General features: G+C 45.5%; 1 protein-coding gene across 4 annotated transcripts in view; it reads right to left on the reverse strand.

Annotated features, from left to right (window-relative positions):
• The window catches only part of LOC122715719 (nucleolysin TIAR), a 472,996-nt gene extending 458,410 nt beyond the window's left edge, over positions 1-14,586 (reverse strand). For all 4 annotated transcript variants that reach the window (XM_043938113.1, XM_043938116.1, XM_043938112.1 and 1 more), the window contains exons 1-2: positions 13,999-14,586; positions 13,347-13,656 (exon numbers count right to left, since the gene is read on the reverse strand). In XM_043938113.1, coding sequence (XP_043794048.1) covers positions 13,347-13,598 — 252 coding nt within the window. In that variant the 5' untranslated portion in view covers positions 13,599-13,656; positions 13,999-14,586. The remainder of the gene's footprint in view (positions 1-13,346; positions 13,657-13,998) is intronic.
• Positions 14,587-18,839: the final 4,253 nt, after the last annotated feature.

Consider the following 18,839-nt stretch of genomic DNA (forward strand, 5'->3'; position numbering starts at 1 on the left):
ATGAGTTCTCTGGTTGAACGATAGCGTGAAAGAAAAAAGAAAGAAAGAACCGGCGGGAGGAATTAAAATCCTGTGGTGGGAAGATTAGGGGGCGATAATTCGCCAATTATTCGACGCATCTCGTTACCTCTCCACTACGAGCAAATCCCCCTATCCGAATAATCTCTTTCCTCTCCTCTCCAGCCTCCCATTAAGCTCTCATTCGGCATAATCATCCCTATTTATAACTATCGTTAAAGATGAAAATAACCGGCGGTAACGAACCGGGCCTGCGAGGATGGCAAACGCGCGAGTCTCGCAAATATCAAATTAAACTTCGTATTAAACGGTAGATAACAGAAAATTTGCAGCTAGACCTAAAGCAGCGAGCTATTAATGGGCCGCGATAGCCGAATTTGATGACCTGGCAATAATGCGGTTAATTATTGACCGATAACTACGATAAACTTTGATAGCCATCGTGATTATAGTTGGCTCGTAGAGACTCGGTGACCTATTTAAACGGAACCTGCATCCGCCGCCTTGCATCTCTCTCCCTTCCCTTTTCCCTCTCTCTCTCTCTCTCTCTCTCTCTCTCCCTCTTCTGAGAAACGCAAGAGAAAGTATAACGACGTTGTCGCGTCGATTAAACGACGTCTCGAAAGATCAAAGACGAAGGAGACGAAGTCAAGCGTCATGATTCAGAATCCAGAAAGGCACGCACGGATACGATCTTCCCTCCTCCTCCGCGTCTCACCTGAGATCCAGCTGGCCGTGAAAGGGGAGGGGGGGCGACACCCTTTGTACAAGGGGCATGTGCATGTCGTTGCCGAAGGGGGAAGGGGGGGAGGGAGTGGATGGAGGATCGAAGGAGGCGGTCGTGAAGGAGGTGTGTAGGGAGATTGGAGGAGTGTGGGGGGGTTAACGACCCCGATAGTCGCGATAGGACGTGCGTGAGCCCTCGCACGACTGATTACGAGTGAGCGACCCTTTGACGATCACGATCGACCGAGTTGATGCACGTGAAAGGGGGATATGGACAGGAGGAGAGGAGAGGAGAGGAGAGGAGAGGATACACGCGCGCGCGCGCGCGTGTGTGTGATCGATCGTGAGCGCGAACGTCGAAGAGAGCATCGCCTTGGGGGCTTTCCAGAGTGAAGGGGTTAGTTACACTGATGCGGTGTACGCGGCTACTATCGTGTATCACCCTAGATAAATCACCGGATGTACTTGCGAGCCGCGCACACGTTCGCCAAGAAGACGTCGCATTAACGTTTTTGCACAGTTGCGCCGGACACGTTCCATCGTGGACATTAAAAGAGAGAGAGAGAGAGAGAGAGAGAGATCGAATTGGCGCAATGGAAATGTCACGTGTTCGCGCAAAAATGAAATTCTATCTAAATCTCTAATGAGAAGATGTAGATGTAGAGGAATGTTCTCTAATTACGTACGGTTTGTTTATACATGCTTAAATATAAATGGAACGCCAAAGTATTCTAATTATCGGTACGATTGTATATTCTTCCTTGCTATCCGGTTGAATCCTGTTAATCAGAAGAAATAGCTAAACCGTTTTAATTGAAAAAATAATCGGTCATAAGTGTGGCGCGATAATGAAAAGGGGATAAAGAAATTCCGATATGCGGGGAAAATATAATAATATATAATATCGTTAAGAGCTGTTGCAATTTATAATTCAAAAAAAAAAAAAAAAAGAAAGAAAAAAGGGAAATATTTAACGAGACAATTACACGTATTGATAAATCGAACGAAAAAAAAAAGTTATTCGTCGCAAATTTAAGTTGCTCGAAGGGAGATTTTCTTTTTTATCAAAAATTAAAATGTTAATTAGCATATCGATTGAATATTATCAGCCGCCTCAATTTTTCCAATACTTTTAATATTTACGTTAAAGGAGAATATCCACGATACAGATCGTTCGCTTTCCGTTAAAATTTCAGGATATTATTCCGTTTAATGCACGCGTTTTAGCCGTCCCATTATAAAGGTATTTAAATGCAAAAATAAATGCGACTGAAACACGGTTACTTTAAATACGCGTTATATTAAACTTTAATAGAATTCTCGATAAATAAATTTCCACGTATAATTCAACGATCGGATAAACCGTGCCCGTGCACGGTCGTACCCAATAGGAGGAGAGAGAGAGAGAGAGAGAGAGAGAAAAAACAAAAAACGCGCCACCTTGACATTATTCCAATTGCAATTTCGAGCCAATCACGAGCCAATCCACGTCTCTATCCTCCATCTATACGCGCGCGCATAAAGATAAAAATCTCTTTCGAAGAAGGAGAAAGAGAAAAAAAGTGGGGGAGGAGGAGGGGAGAGAAAATAATCACGATCGACGATTCGATTCGATTCTTAAAACTCGAAAACCCGGCGGCGGGTAACGTAAGTGGGGGTGGTTAGGAAATGGTAGGTGGGTAACCGGACCTAATCAGGATACACGGAATCGTTGGTGAAGTTATGCGGGATACAGTCATTTGTGGACCCTTGAATTCGTATTTATGTTTGTAGCCGCCGTTTGGCAGCGGCGGTGGTGGCAGCGGCGCGGTGGCGAGAGTCTCGTGGAATTGAAATGCAAATAGTGGGATTCGGGATGCAAATTCCGGTTGCACGGGGTAACGCCAGCCAGCCATCCTGAACGAATGAGCGAACGAACGAACGAACGAACGAACGAAACACGGGGCCCAGGCCAGCCACGGATCAGTTCAGAACGGAACCAAAAGGAATGGAGCTGAGAGTGGACTGCGGATAAAATGAGAGAGGCCGCGTGGGAGGGCGAAGGATGAGGAGAGGGTGAGCGATGAGTGGGGCTGAGAAAGAAAGACAAAAAATTGATTGCAATTCGGCGCCACTCTCGGCTTGCTCGAGATAAAAGTAATGCGTTTCGTGCATAACGAGAGTCCCTCCGCCTCTGCCCAACCCTCTTCCTCCTCGCGTGTTACCCGCGCGCTCTCTCTTTCTCCCTCTCTCTTTCTCTCTCCCTCTCTTTCTCCCTTCCAACCGAAGCCACCGCGCTTTGCGCCGCCTTATTTCGTACCGCCACTTTGTTTTCCACTTTCCCGACCTGTTTTATGCACTCTGATCTCGATGAGTAAGCTCGATCGTTCCCTCGAAAATTGAACCAGACGACGAATCCCTCGATAATACGAGAAAAGTAAATATATATATTTAAAGTAATTCTTCGTTTCTTGCGAATTCGATTTCAAGGGTATCCGAGTAAGTAAGGATTTATTCGAATGATTATGAGGGGAAGAAAAATAGTTGAAGAATAGATAGAGCGCGCGCTTCTGCGTTTAATAACACGAGAAAATTAAACATGCCTAAAATCTGGGTTTTAAAAATTGTTAATAGTTTCTTCTTTTCTTACAGGCGACAAAAACGAGGTATTCGAACGATTTCAAAAATAACGAGTAAGGATACGAATTTGAACGAGTATAAGGGAAAGAAAAATAGTCGAAGAACGCGTGTTTCTAAATTGAGTAATAGAAGAAAAGTAAACGTACGAATTTTAACGATTATGAGGGCAAGAAAAATAGTCGAAAAACTCATGTTTCTGGATTGAATAATAGAAGAAAAATAAACCTATCTAATTTGGATTTTAAAATTAACACTTCCCTCTCTTCTTGATTTCTTGCAAGTATTCAAACGATTCGAAATTTATCCAACAAATAAGGATACGAATTTGAATGATTATGAGGGGAAGAAAAATAGTCGAAGAACTCATGTTCCTAGATTGAGTAATAAAAGAAAAGTAAACCTAAAAGTATCCAATTTGGATTTTAAAATTAACATTTTTCTCTCTTCTCGATTTCTTTCGAGATTCGAAAGATGTCCAACAAATAAGGATACGAATTTGAACGATTATGAGGGGAAGAAAAATAGTCAAAGAACTGTTTCTAGGTTGAGTAATAGAAGAAAAGTAAACCTAAAAGTATCCAATTTGGATTTTAAAATTAACACTTCCCTCTCTTCTTTCAAACGATTCGAAAAGTATCCAACAAATAAGGATACGAATTTGAACGATTATGAGGGGAAGAAAAATAGTCGAAGAACTGTTTCTAGGTTGAGTAATAGAAGAAAAGTAAACCTAAAAGTATACCAATTTGGATTTTAAAATTAACATTTTCCTCTCTTCTCGATTTCTTTCAAACGATTCGAAAGGTGTCCAACGAGTAAGAACGCGAATTTGAACCTGTCCACAGGAGAGGGAGGGGGGAAGAAGAGTGATCGAAGAGTAACAGATAGATAGAACGCGTGGGTTGGTTAATGGCATTAGTGAAAAACGTTTAGCAGTCCTTGGTCCTCCCTTGTCTCGCGTAGGATCGATACTTTGTAATTATATTAAGCAGAATGTCGGCGTCGGTGACTGGTCCGCGGTACGGCTTATTTCGAGGTAGAAGTATAACTGGATGGCCGATGGACGACAATCGGACGGTTAACAGGAAGTAATTGGACACTCGTAGTTACCAGCCAGCGAAGCACATCTGTAATTCGATGGATGAGCGGAGGTCGGTTGTCGGTATTAGCCAGATTCTGTTTTGCATACCTACCAACTTGCATACGTCGCGTGCGTATCAATTTTCTGTCACGTTTCCACTTATAATGTTGATTCGATTAACAATTACACGCAAGTAGCTATTGGGAACGTGCACGTCCCGCGTCTCGTTCCGCGGTTTCTGAATGTGTAACGACAACAAGATTACCCGCCTCCCCCCACCCCGCCGCTAATTATTCCTCGACCACGTTGAACGCGCGCCCGCGACCCGCGTGCAAATTTTCAAACGAAAATTTTACCACCCATCGATTCGTAACGCCCGTTATTCGCTCGATCAATGTTATACACACTTTGAGAATGGAATGGCCATGATGATTAAATAGTTTTAGCGATATCACGTTAAAGAGTATCAATTTATAGGGGGATATAGTATACACGAAATTTCGGATATACAACGATGTTATTTAATAATAATAAAATCCATTATCCTTGCTTATATTCCCCGATGAATTTCAACGTAACAAAATTTTACGTAGAAATTTTGCATGGAAGGCGAACCTACTGTCCACCAGTAAAAAGCACGACGAATTTTTATTTACCCGATTCGTTTCTCTTCTAAAAAAGAAAAAGAAGGAAAAAAGAAAGAAAGACTCCTTCTTCGAATTCGCGTCCGAAGGGTGGATGGATCCGACGAATTTTTAGTTCGATCGATTCCACCGTTTAACAAGGGAGACCGATATGTTCTAGGACGGTGAAGCTCGATGGACGGAAAAGGGCAGAGGGTGACAGGCTGAGCGCGCTGGTAACCCGGCCCAGCGAGTACCATCGATTACGCTGAAATTAACATTTAAAAGCGGAAAATTTGCAAGTGGCGGGAAGGCCTGCTGCCGTTCCAGTGTTAACCATGGATTGTACCGAGCCACCGTACATAATGCAACCTGCATACACGCGCGCAAACACACAAACACGCGCGCATACACGCTGTCTCGTTACCAAAACGCGAGCAACCCTCGCGAGAAGCCGCAGTGAAAGAGAGAGACGGAGAGATAGGAAAATAGAAACACGATAGAACATCGAACGGGGAGGACCGAAAGAGAGGAGAGACACGAAAAGCGAGGAAGGAAGGAAGGAAGGAAGGGGGAACGGGGGAGTGGAACGCGGGAAAATAACGTTAAGGAGAAAGAGAGAAAGAGGGAAAAAGGCAGAGGGGAGAGAGAAGAAAGAGAGAAGGCCACCCTCGCTGCTAAATGTAAATGTCCGGCATTTGTTACTTCGCCTGTATGACCCGCTCTGTTTGTTTGTATCCGCGGTGTACGAGTGCACCCACCCGACAGAGGCGGAGGCGGGTGGCAGCGGGAAGAGGAGGCGGAGATGACGGAGGTGGAGAGTGCAGGGCGAGCAGACACTAACAACGCCACCGCGGGGTGTAGAGCTGTGCGTCTCCTCTTTTTTTCCTTTTTTCTTTCTTTTTTTTCTTTTTTTTTTTTTTTTTTTCGTTCTCGCTTTTGCCGTCTACTTTTTTATTTCTACCTTTCCCCTTCCCCGGCGTATACCTCCCACCGGCGTAAAGCCACCGCTTCGGTACGCTCATTTGTAAAATTTTATGATGCCCCCCGCCGCGCGTTGTATCCATTACCGGCTGGACCAGGCCAGCCAACCTTCTTTTTTCTACGAATTTCATTTTAATTACCGACCTTTATCCCGCCCCCTCCTCTCTGCTCTGCGCTCGTACGCGCAACGAACAATCGCCCCCCTCCTCTCCCTCCAAGACCAAACCGTTCGTTCGAGATCGATCTGTCTCTCTCTTTCTCTCCCTCTCTCTTCTCGTCCGTCCGTCCGTGTCCCACCATCGAAATCATGACGCGGAATTGCACCGTGTCCCTTGCGGGCTTCCCCTTTCGACGCGTAATTCTCCGCGCGCCGGTCAACGGATATATACAGAGAGAGAGAGAGAGAGAGAGAGAGAGAGAGAGGCGGACGATGGCCCGATGCGGACGATAAACGGCCACGGAGGCGAGCGGACGAGGCAGCGGCGGAAGCAGCGGGATAGAAGGGATATTAAAAGGGTAAAGGGGTGAAAAATTTGCTCGTCGATCAAAGGGTTTAACGAGCTCCACCAAGGAGAGACGATTAGTCACGCGGCGGCGCGCGTAGCACTCTCGTTCGAGAGGAGTTATGCACGGTGGGGGGAGGGGGAGAGAGAGACGCGAGAGACCACCTGATTATTTTCTAAACCGCTATCAGTTGGAACCGCTACACCGCAACTTGGAAAGTTGAGTAATATGTAGAGTTCGTGGCAGGCGATAATACACTTCTCGGCAATGGGCCGGGAGTATCGTATTTCCAGTTAGCTAACAACTTTCCAACGTTTGCCTCGGAATCCTTTCGCGATTCCGTACGCCTCCGCGCCGCGTGCAAGTCTGGAATTAGTAGGATGGAATGTATATTTTTCCGCCTTGCACGTCCCTTCCCCCGCGAACGTGCCACGAATATTTCAGTTGCGGTTCCCGCCTTCTTATAATCCCGTTTATCTCGCCCGATAATTGAATCCAAATATCCGCGAGTCACTTCGTCGAAACCAATCGGTCGAACATGCGTCGATCGTGTGTCGCGGCGATTCTCCATAATCGCCGATTTCCTGCGTCTGCAACACGCTGCTATACCGGTTTATCGATACTAGGCGTCGTAACGAAAATTTGAAAAAAAATTTCACGAGTTCGCGCAAGCGATACGAATAATTTACGAACGATTCTTGGATAATTCGATCCTTGGAATATCTTGTTGTCGTAAATATCGTTTTCTTCTTTTTTTTCTTTTATTTTTTTTTTTCTTATCTCGTAGAAGCGAATGAATAATTGAGATTGCACTTAACGCTATTATCGCGAATGAAATTACTTAAGTTGGATGGTCTAAATAAGAAGCTGTAGCATCGTTAAGAAAAGAAGCTTGAAACGTAGCGGCATTAAAGCGGAAATACTAAAAGCAAAATGTGTTATTAAACCTCCCTGTAATTACAGCGTTGATTATTCATAATTAGAGCGTCTATATAGAAAAAAAGAAACGCATCATTTTTCCCCTCCCCCCGAACTTTTATACCGTTCGAAATTCAGAGCGAGAGCGAGAATGGACGAAAGAGAAAAATTTGACAAAAAAGTTTGGTCAAAACGTTCCCCGAAACTTTCTCAGCCGCGCAAGTCGCATACTCGAGAGCATATCTCGTGGAAAAAAAAGAAAAAGAGAAAAAGAAAAAAAAGAAAGAAATTGAACGATCGTTTCGCGAAAACAGAATTCCACGAAAGAAGGCACGAAACTGAATCCAGTGCATCTTGATCCGATATCGCCAACTTATTTCGACAATAGGCAGCGGGTTGAGCTAATAATATTCTTCCCTTCGGGGCGAAGGGAAAGAAGAAGCGGAGGGCGATAGCTGCGGCGGTCTCGGGGAATCGGGACGGCGAGGGTTGCTTCGGTTGCACGCCAGCTTTTCCCTTCTCTCCTGCTGTCCTGCTCCTTCCAACCGACGCCCAACCGCTTTTCCTTTCTCTTCAGGGCCTGACAAGAAAAGCATTGTGCAGAAAACTTGCACACGGCGAGCGTGGCCGTGGCGCGCCTCTCCGCGCCGACTGGCGTACTTGTACGAGGCCGCCACTCTTTTGATATTTCAACGTAGTAGACGAGTGGCGTGTCGTAATGAAATCATCTCCAGCGCTTTGATCTTCCCCTCGCGCGCCTCGCCTCCTTTCCACCATGAGCAACCTCCGCGTCGCTTTCCCTTGAAAACGGCTACGCAACCACCCCCTCCTCCATCCCTGCCAAACTCATCCCCCCCCTCTCCTCTCCCGCTCTTCTTCCACCGACCGTCCCACCATCATCCAGCCGAGCATCGCTCTCGTAATGAGTTCCTTCTGCGCTTTCTTCGCCACGCGATACATTTTTACCATGCGAGAAGCAATTTCCTAATTATGGCGAGCGCTAACCGCTTGTCCTTTGTCGCGCACCCGCCTCCCCCCTCCATTCCTTCCTATACTCGCCTACCCATAATTACTTTTTCGCCTACTGTTTTTCGCGCTGTTAATAGACGGCCGGGGAGAAAAGGAATGCCGGTGAACCGCGATAATTCCTCCACACCGCGCCACGTTCGTTGGCCAATAATCGGAAGGAGGGTGGAAAGCTTTTCGTTCGCTAATGTCCTTTCTTATGTTACCGACGAATATCGAAACGGCGATGAATTTTCTTTTTTTTTTTTTTTTCCTTTTTTAACATTCTTTCCATCCGACAATTTTTAACATCCGATCGTTTACAGCGTTCTTTCAAGCTTCTTTATCGCGAGTTTTTTTAGATTCGTGCTGTCTCAAGGATAACTTGGGGATGATCGATTTTTATAATTTCTTTCGTAATACGTAAGATGGATCGATTATGCGTGTTTCCTTCGCGAGGAAGACGTCGAAGGCAACACTTTTATTCACGAGATTCGCGAGTGTCCCAGTAGTAGTTCGAATGATAGGAGTTAACTGGACAAAATTTACTTTTTCCCGGTTTTTAGTTTATACGGAGATTTAATTTTTAGAAAACAATATTGATTGATAAAATATAAAAATGTGATTAAATATATAAAAAAATTAACATTAATATGGAATACAAAAAAAATACGTGATATATAAAAAGTTTCTATACAAATATACGAATACTTGTGATTTGAGAGTAACCGTGCAAAAAATCTCGCAATTAACTTAGAAAGCACCTCGAATTTGAGAAACGTGCAATAAACTGGACCTTGAAAATTGAAAACGGTATTTTAAAGAAACAGATGTTAAGGAAAAAATGCTTATTAAAAAAAGAAGTTATGGCTATTCGCTACGGGATGTCTTCGATAATCCTATCCTATATAAATTATCCGATATGGCCCAGATATGAGTCTAAACAAAGATAACTTAACAAAATAACGATAAAACTGAAAATTATAAAATGAAAAAAATACTATAAGAAGACATACTGCGAATCGCTCAAAGATTGAAAAGAATGAAAGAATTGTCAAGTAAAACCAGGAATATTATTATTAATAATATTACATATAATATTCTATATATAATAAAATTATATAAAATTTCTATAAATTTATATACATATATATTATATATAAATTTCTAATACGAAGCAATTATTTAACTTTAAGTTTAATTTACAGAAAAAAGAAACAAAAAAATCAATCATTTATAAGGATTTGAATTAAGATAAATAAAAATTTCGAGATGTTATAAAATTAAAATTTAAAATGCTTCCTAATAAATTTACAGAATACTTCTCAACTATTAAAATATGCCCGATCGATTATCGATTAATTCCCTACCTATATTTCGTAAACGTTTAAAAAGAGGATTTAAAATTTTAATGCACATTGAAACAATTACATAATTTTTACACATTATGGAAATGAATTTTATCCAGTTAATACACGTTGTTCGAACCATTGTGGCAACCTCTGAGAAAACACGTATTCGATAAAATTACTCGGGGCTAACTCGTTTAAGATAATCGAACGAGGCTAGCGAAAGTGATTGTGCTAAACGCAATAAGCGAGGATGCTGGAATAACGCGAGCCACGATTTCCATGGGAAGCTGCACGGTGTGGACATTGACGATGATCGATACGTGGAGGGTAAGGAACATCGAAGAAGACGCGGGAGTGATAGCGGGAGAGATGAAGGACGACGAGACGGTTATTCTTCTTTGTATGGGGGAACCACGACCGTGTTAGGTGTATAAGATGTATCGAGCAACAAGGACTAACGGCCTTTAATTAATAAAGTTACGGGAACAACTTCTCAAAGTCTTCCTACTCCTTCTTACACGATCCTCCACCAGCTCCCTCCACCACCCATTTCCCTTCCTTTAGAAATTCTCCCATTCCCTCTCTCCTCCTCCAAGAACAAGAAGAAGAGCGCCACTCTTCTTTATCGTTTCTTCATTCTTCCGCGAGCACTCATCTACAAACTTTTAACCCTTTATTGGATGAAAACTCCACCTTATCTCCAACGTTTACTCGTATTTCCATTAATTATCCTCGGGTAATCGGGGAAACGGGTCTCGTTTTCCATTCCTCGGTTAAATAACGCGTGTACATACACACGGGAATCCGGCCAAGATTGCATCGTGATCAAGCGAGTGAGATATTGAAAAATATCTGAAATTAATAACTTCTTTTTTAATAGCGATACAGTAGGTAGAGGAAAAACGATATACGTTACGACCGCACGCGTGCAATTATATATACAAGATTAAAGATACACTAACCTAATAATAATTACACCCCTGTACTTTATGTTGACGTACTTGTAGGTCGAAATGGCTATTCGGTTACCTTACACGCGTTATACGTAACTGTTATATGTATATGTACATGTATGTGTATATATATATATATATATATATATATATTATGAACACCCCGGTATACAATACAATATGTACATAAAGTGTACACCTGGGTATACATGAAATACAATTTATATTAATATTGCCTGCACGTAGACGTGGTCTAAGCCCTATATCGTATATCACACAGGAACTTCTCTTCTCGAGATTCACATTCGATCGAATTTTTACGGAAATCGTTAATTAATAACACGCTGAAACGAAAGAAGAAGAAGAAGTCGCGCGAGCTTGAAAAAATTGGAGGAAAGTGAGAAATTCGACGACCTCGTCGACGAGGCGAGGGCGAAAAGTAACGGAAGATGGTTGGTTGTTCGCTAAGTAATTGATAACTCGCACGAGGATACAATATGTCTTTTCTTCTCGAATCGACGAACCGGCGCCAACGCGGAGATATCGTTTCGGGTGAAGATACCGCGCGGCTTCTGCAGTTCTCCAAGCAGAGCGACACAAGAGAGAGAGGAAACGCCACCCGCGGATTGCCAGACTTTAAGAATTAAAGGAAGTTCTCGGTGGCTGCCGAGAACTCTCTCTCTCTCTCTCTCTCTTTCTCGACGACCGACTCCGCTCGCGAGTTATGGCTCGCTAAAGAAAATTGACTTGAACCACGGCCAGGATAATAAAAGCGCGTTGCTGCGAGGAAACGCGGGCGAGAAGAATGAAGGAAGAAGCGATACCGAAGGGGACGAAGGAGCAGATGAGGGGACGATGATATCGAAGAGGCGTCGTTCACAATGCCCGATATCGATAGATAGATGGATATCAATTAAGAGTTGTTACGTCCTTTCCGCGTCATGCCATGAGATTATGGTAACGATTGAACGAACGCGCCGATATTGGGATCCCTATACGTGTGTGTGTGTGTGTGTGTGGAAGATAAATTCGATGGGGGTTAGTTATCGTCGCCTTCTCGTAATAACAAAGTAATACAAGTTTGTAGTTGGCTTGGTTCATGCGGTGATAATAATTGTTTTTCAATTTTCCTTCGCAATTTCATTTATTATTATTATCGATGTTTAAAATAAACATGGAATCTGGCTCTTGAAACGATTATCGTCGAGAGGGATTTTTGTCTTTATCGAGGCGGTGAATTACGTTGAAAAATAATTAAGAAAAAGAACATATATGAATAATCCTCGTATACAACAACAGATTTTTAGATAATATTGACAAGTTTAATTTCGATTCCCGCGCGGGATATTAATTTTAGAATATTTTATCGGGGTAACACGAGGGTAGGAAAAAATAAGAGATTGGCGCGTAATAAATAAATTCGTATCCCATTTACTCGCGTATGATGATAATAATAATAATAATAATTTGGCAAAACATAGGGGTCGTAATGCTCCGTAAGAGCGTAATTTGCTCGCTAACACGTGTTGTTCCGTTAATAAATTCACGGTAGAGCGGGATAATAAGCCGGTCTTCAATAAATAAACGCGGCCGGACAAGGTCAGCTAATGTAACGATACCGCGTAGGGAATGGATCGCATGAGCGGTGAATTGTTATTTTATTTATAGTTGGTCAGTTCCGATTTTACATTTAACTGGATAGCACTGAATTGAATCACTGATATGTAAACCAGCGAGCTGGAATTCTGGTAACTCGATGATAAACGGCTCTGCCCTGACTATTGAGACACGCGCATTATTTTTTAACTGTCACGATCAGCGATGATGGATTGGAGGATTGTTGCTCCCGATATTCCTCCGATCGAACGAAAATCCATCGAACGTTTCTCGCTTCGACGAAAGAGGAGAGTTTTTTTTTTCCCTTTTTTTTCGCGTATCGCGCTTCGTAATTAAAACTGTCGCTAATAATAAATAATCCTGAACGAATGAGAAATCGAATATTCGATTCATGAATCGTAATTAACTGCCAACGTCCAACGTGAATACATTATATTGTCAGAGCCATTGACGGAGAGAAGTGTGATTTCTTTCCCGAATATAGAATAGAACGTTTCAAAGCGAGTTTTTCGAGATTTATGTACTATACAACTACCCTTCTTGCGTTTCATAGTTAGTTAATCCCTCTTCGTATCGAACGTTGTACCACGACAGCCGCCAGTGGCAGAATATTGAGATGGTTAATTCAGCATAGAAAATGAAAAAAAGAAAAAGAAAAAGAAATATCAAAAGTTTCTATAGTTATATAGGAAACTATCGAAATAAATATCGGTGAACGCGTGCAGTAATCGTATTCTCTTTCTCGAATAATGAACTGACCTACAAATCCGAATAGCGTTGGCGGGTATGGTACCCGCAAGATAAGCCGAAAAGCACGGTTCTTTTAACGCTTTTTCCGCGTCATTGGGACGAATCGAATTCGAGCAACAGGGGTGGTGGGGGAGAAGATCATCAAAAAGTGATGTTGCTTTTTGTTTTTGTTTTTGTTTTTTTTTTTTTGTTTTACCTTGTTCGGTGTGGTTGCTTGTTGCTGCGGCGAACAGCTGGTGCTGTGTATGGTCGGTTGGTTGGTCGTGGCCGGTACAATGCCTTGGTGATTCAGGTGGCTCAGCTGATTGAGCTGCGTGAGTTGTTGAGGCTGCTGCACCGGGTTCTGGGTAGTGGCCTGCAGCTGTTGATGATGCGTCTGATGCGCAGGATGGGTCGTCTGATGATGCGTGGCGGGGAAGGTGGGCACCGTGAACGGGACGAACAGCATCGGGCTGCCGAGGATGTGCGCACCACCTCCACCCAATGCCCCCGTCTCCTCCCTACACCTTTTTTGTGCGTTTTTGGTTTTGGATAACTCTTTTAATCCATCGACCGTGTTTTTTTTTATTTTTTTTTTTTTTTTTTATTTTTTTACTTCGACGTGCTACTACGTATACTCTTATTGTATTGTACTTTTTTTTTTTTTTTTTTTGTCTCGACACTGCCGACGACGACGACGAGCAGAGTAGAAGCGGTTGTAGCGGTAGTAGTAGTAGAAGTAGTAGTAATGGTAGTGGTAGTTGTAGTAAATAGGAGTAGTAGTAGTAGTAGTGGTAGTAGTAGAGTAGTAGTACTATTATACTGTGTCGACGTGAAGCTATAATGTATGTTTAGGAATTTATCATTACCTGCACTCCTGCCCCAGCCCCTGGTGCTGGGGGTGGGCGTAGGGGGCGGCTCGGACGGAGGTGGTGGACGCCACCCTCGCTACCCTCAGCGATAGGCCGCCCCGCTGACTGGTAAGCTGGACCGAAGCTGGCTGGTGATTGCTATGCGCGCAGCAACAGGCACGGCAACCGATCGGCTGTTGCTGACTCGGGATAGCCTGGAGGTGATGAGTTAGGGGGCCCCTGGGCCCCGTGGAGGAGGGAGAACACGGGTACACCCCAACCAAGCAGCCCACCACCGCAGCCCCGGGGCCCGGTGCACTCGGTGCCAAGGCGCCTGTAGTCGAGGCCACCCCAACCTCGCTGGCCCTTCTGCAACCACTGCACCACTGCACCCACCCTCCTTGCTCAGGGCTCTGATACGGCCTAGCTACGCCGATCGTTGACCCGCCGGACTGGACCACCTCCACCTGCCCCTCTTTCAATTCGCGATCTCTTGCGGGCGGGATCTTGCTACTTTCCACCTTTCCCAGGTTAACCACCAACTTTTCACGCGCCTTTTCCTCTCCCTTCTCTTTTTTAATCGATATCCTTGATCCTCGTCGCGCTTCCCCCTTCGATTATTCGCTCCTCGGATCAACCTCCGAGCTACTTCTTTCGCCTCCTCGCTTCACTCCGACTTTAATCTCCCTTCTAACCTCGTCCTCGTCCTGGACGTTTCACCTGTTAAAAAAGATCCGGACGAGACGTTTCTAGAATTTTCGGCTAGAAAATAATTTCCACTCTCGGATGTGTTACTCGTTTAACGAATCGTCGTTGCGCGGATATTTTCTTTTTTTCTTCCTTTAACTACACAAAGTTAGAAATCGATGAACATGGTGTATATAATTAACGAATCACTATAATCAGTCTTTGCACGGGTTTACAACTACTACACTGGTCGAACGTTTTTTTTTTTCTTCTTCTTCTTCCTTTTCTTTTTCTTCAAAACGCGAAGCGAGAAACGTACGCGGTTGCCAAACGTTTCCCGATACGTATCGAAAACTGTCGGCGTGGTCGATGCACACTCATAACCACGTGGTCGACTTGAGCAGGTTCGCACGTCGATCCCCTCCGATTCCCGGTACACAAATACGAACGAACGAGAACCAACGTTCCCTCCGCGACAAGTTTCTCGGTCCGAGGGAGAGAGAAGTTGTTGTATCGCCAGCTAGAAACTCGAAGAGTTAAAGTGGTGGAACGAGTCTCGCTGTGCGAGCCTGTTGTATCAAATATTAAAGACGCGAATCCCCGGTTTCCCGGTTCAACAAGTATACGATTGATCGCTCTCTTGTTTCTTCCCACCCGCTAACCCGAGCCGAAAAACCGGTGTTTGCACTCGGCTATCAACGATGTTTCCCGGAAAAACCTGCGCGCACCACTTTCGATCGAAGCTTTTTCTTCTTCCTCTTCCTCTTTCTTTCCTCCTTTTTCTCTCCTTTCGCAAAAGTAAAAAAGCCGCGCTTTCAACACTTGCACTAACGAAGCGCACGACGATTCATCCGAACTCTTGCTGCGGATTCGAACGGAATAGGAACGCACTGTTTATTATCCTTCCTCCTCCTCCTCCTCCTCCTCCTCCTCTTCTCTCCTGCTTTTTTCTCTTCTTCCTCCTCTTCCTAATTTTCACCAAATATTACGGTCACGCGAACGAACGGACCACGCAACGAGGAAACGTGTTGTGTATCACGGAACTCGGTTGTACTCGGTTGTTCTCGCGACGAAGCACACCACGACCGCGACGAATGCACACCTCGCGACGAAGAAGAGGCGATAGTGAGCGGACGAGTCGACGATATTAAAACGATACAGGCATATCCCTCTCTCTCGTGTATCGCGATCCCACCTCCTGTCGTCACCACTCGATCCGCGACACTTTCTTCCCTTTTCCCTTCTCTCTCTCTCTCTGTTTACGTGGAGAAGCGACGCAGCACGTTACGCAGTATTATCGCGCCGAGCGTTATCGTCGTCATCGTCGCAGCCAGCCTGTTCGACGTGGCCTGGCTGCGTCTCGTAGGAGGAACGGAGGTGTCGCTCGTTCTATCGCGTATTCTATTCTATATGTATGTATATATATCGTCACTCTTCCCTTCCTTCCCTTCGTTGGTCGAAATCGTCGAAACGGGTCCTCGCGGGTATCTCTGTGAACGAGGACGAAGACACGGCGGGTGGAAAAAGAGGGAACCTAACCCGTAATGTTGGAAGGTCGCTCGCCGACTGACTACCACTTCCGCTCAGGCTGTTGTGCGATTCAGAGTGGGGGATGCTTCGTTGGGTTGTTGTGTGTAGGGGCTGGTGGCGGTGGGTAGACTCGTTGGTTGGTTGGTCGGGGTGGTTGTGTGTGCTCCGCTCGTGCTGTGCGCGGGAAACCAGGGGGTTTCGAGGCTGTACAAGCGGCACGGCCCGGCAAAATACCGACCAGTTTCACGTGGCTCGCACTACCTTCGCTTTAACTACTTTCCTCTCGAGGTTTGCCGCATCGCGTCGCGTGTCTTCCCCCCTCGGCGTCGATATCTCTCTTCTTCGAGGGATTCGTATTCCTCTTCTTTATTCTCCGCTCGCCTTTTCCTTCCCTTCCACAATCCCACCACTTTTCACTTCGGACGAGTTCATTCGCGCGCTCTCACTTTCTCTCTATTTGTAACGAGCTGTTTTCTTGTCGATCTTCGATCCACCACCAGCTTTCTCAGGAGGTTAGCTAGTAAGTCTGGACGAGCGCCTCTGGAATCTCACGGTGACAGGTGTGAGAAAGATCGGAGGGGGGATTACTCTCGCCGCAGCATAAGTCGTTCTTCCCCTAATTTCCACGAAACTAATTTCCACTCACTGCGTCGACGTTCCAGAATGCACGTCGAAAATTCACGCCCGTCTCGATAAATCCACGCCCCTTTGACTCGACACGATTGATCCGTCTTACATTCCACAACTTCCTCTCTCTTTGAAAATGAACGACACGATATATTCGACGATATATTCAAATATATTACCGCGATACAAACGGGGAGGGAACACTGCGTGTCTTGGCTCTAGCGTCTCGGATCCGGAACGTTTTTCACCCGACGGCCGGACAAAATCTCGCCGAGGATGATCTCACTGTCGCACGTGCTTCGCCCCGAACGATTCTTCACCCCGAGACCGTACACTGACTCGCACGATGCACAATCTCTTGTTCACAAATCTTGTTGCGAGAGGGGAGGAGGATGGAGGTGGAGGGCGGAGGGGGGAGAGGGGGAGAGGGAGGAAAGCACAGAGAAGAAGAACACTCGCGCCGCGAGACACCCGACACTTTCCAAGGAACGATCCCTGCCGGATCGGGATCGCGGCGAGGAACGGCGGCGAGGTCGGTTGGTTAAAAAACGACGGTCGGTGCCGGTGGAATCGGTGGTCCTGCTCGAACCGTTGTTGCCGCTGCTCGCTTACGCGTGCGTGCTCCGCGTCCCGCAGTTGTTGTGTTTACGATACGCGGTTGTATTGGTCGGCGGCGTAGACGACACGAGGAGCGAAGCGGCGACGTGTGCGGAAGCGTGTGCACGAAGGGAGAAGGGGGGTCTCGAGGGGGGGGGGGGGGGGGAGAGGGAAGAGAAGAAAGAAGCGGAGCGACGCACGCGGGGGCAGGGGGAGAGGGAGGGTTGAGAGAGGTTGAGAGAGGTTGAGAGAGAAAGAGAGAGAGAGGGAGGGGGAGAGAGGGAGAGAGAGAGAGGGAAGGAGAGAGAGAGAGAGAGAGAGAGAGAGGAGGATGCTGCCTAGTGGCCTAGTGCGTGGCTATGGATTCGGTGGAGCGCTGTGACCTGCACGTAGGTAGGTAGCGTGGAGACAAGAACCGTGTATCGCAATGTATCGCGGTGGTGGCGACGACGGCGGCGGCAGCGGCGGCGGTGGTAACTCTGGAGGGGTGGCCGGTCTGGGTGGAGGGGCGAGTCGGGGGTTGCGAGTAGGTGGAGGGAGCCCCTGGTTCGTTCCTTCGTTCCCCCCCGAACAGCGGTGGAAGAGAGGGTAGATCGGACGTTTGGGAGGCCGAGGGCGCGCAAAGCGCCCCGGCTCGGGCCTTGGAAACGGCTGTTCCCGCTACTGCTGCTGCTCTCCGCTATTGTTTCACCCGCACCGCGCGCGCTTTTTAATTATCATTTTTCTTCCCTTTCTCTTTCCTCCTTCCTTCCTTCCTTCCTTCCTTCCTTCCTTCCTTCCTTCCTTTCTTCCCCCTCCCCCTCCCGCTTTTCGTCTCGCCGTTCGCGATTTTCGCCTACAAACAAATTTCCCGGAAATTATCGGCCGCCCCTATTGTTTGCGTAATAACGATTCGTTGGAATTGCGTTAACAATCGCGGAATGCTTGATCGATGCTTTTATTTTCTCTCTTTCTCTCTCTCTCTCTCTCTCTTCCTTGGTGACGGAGAAGGAAATTTTTAATCGGGGGGAAGGGGAGAGAATGTGAAACGGGCGATTATCGAGAATACGTTTGTTTCTTTTACGAAGGGTTTCCAAGATTTTTTTCACTAGTGTGAAAATATTTATTCGAGAACGAATAAAAAAGAGTTGGAAATAAAAGTTGGCGCGTTACGAGATTCGAGACGGTGTCATTTCACCCCCGATAAATGCTCCTCCTATTTCTCTTTATTTGCATCGGGGTTGCATAACTTTGAGTTACATTCGGATTTCTGGTAATACCTCCATCATGCCAAGTCTACCGATATATTTACGTAATACATCACGACTCATCCATGTTTTATAAAATGTCACCTACATGTGCACCAATAGGATTTATACACGTTACGATGTCATTTGCAGTAAAATATACACAATATATGTATATATATATATATATAT

This window comes from Apis laboriosa, unplaced genomic scaffold, assembly GCF_014066325.1.
Source record: "Apis laboriosa isolate Shangri-la unplaced genomic scaffold, ASM1406632v1 scaffold40_cov151, whole genome shotgun sequence".
NCBI lineage: Eukaryota > Metazoa > Arthropoda > Insecta > Hymenoptera > Apidae > Apis > Apis laboriosa.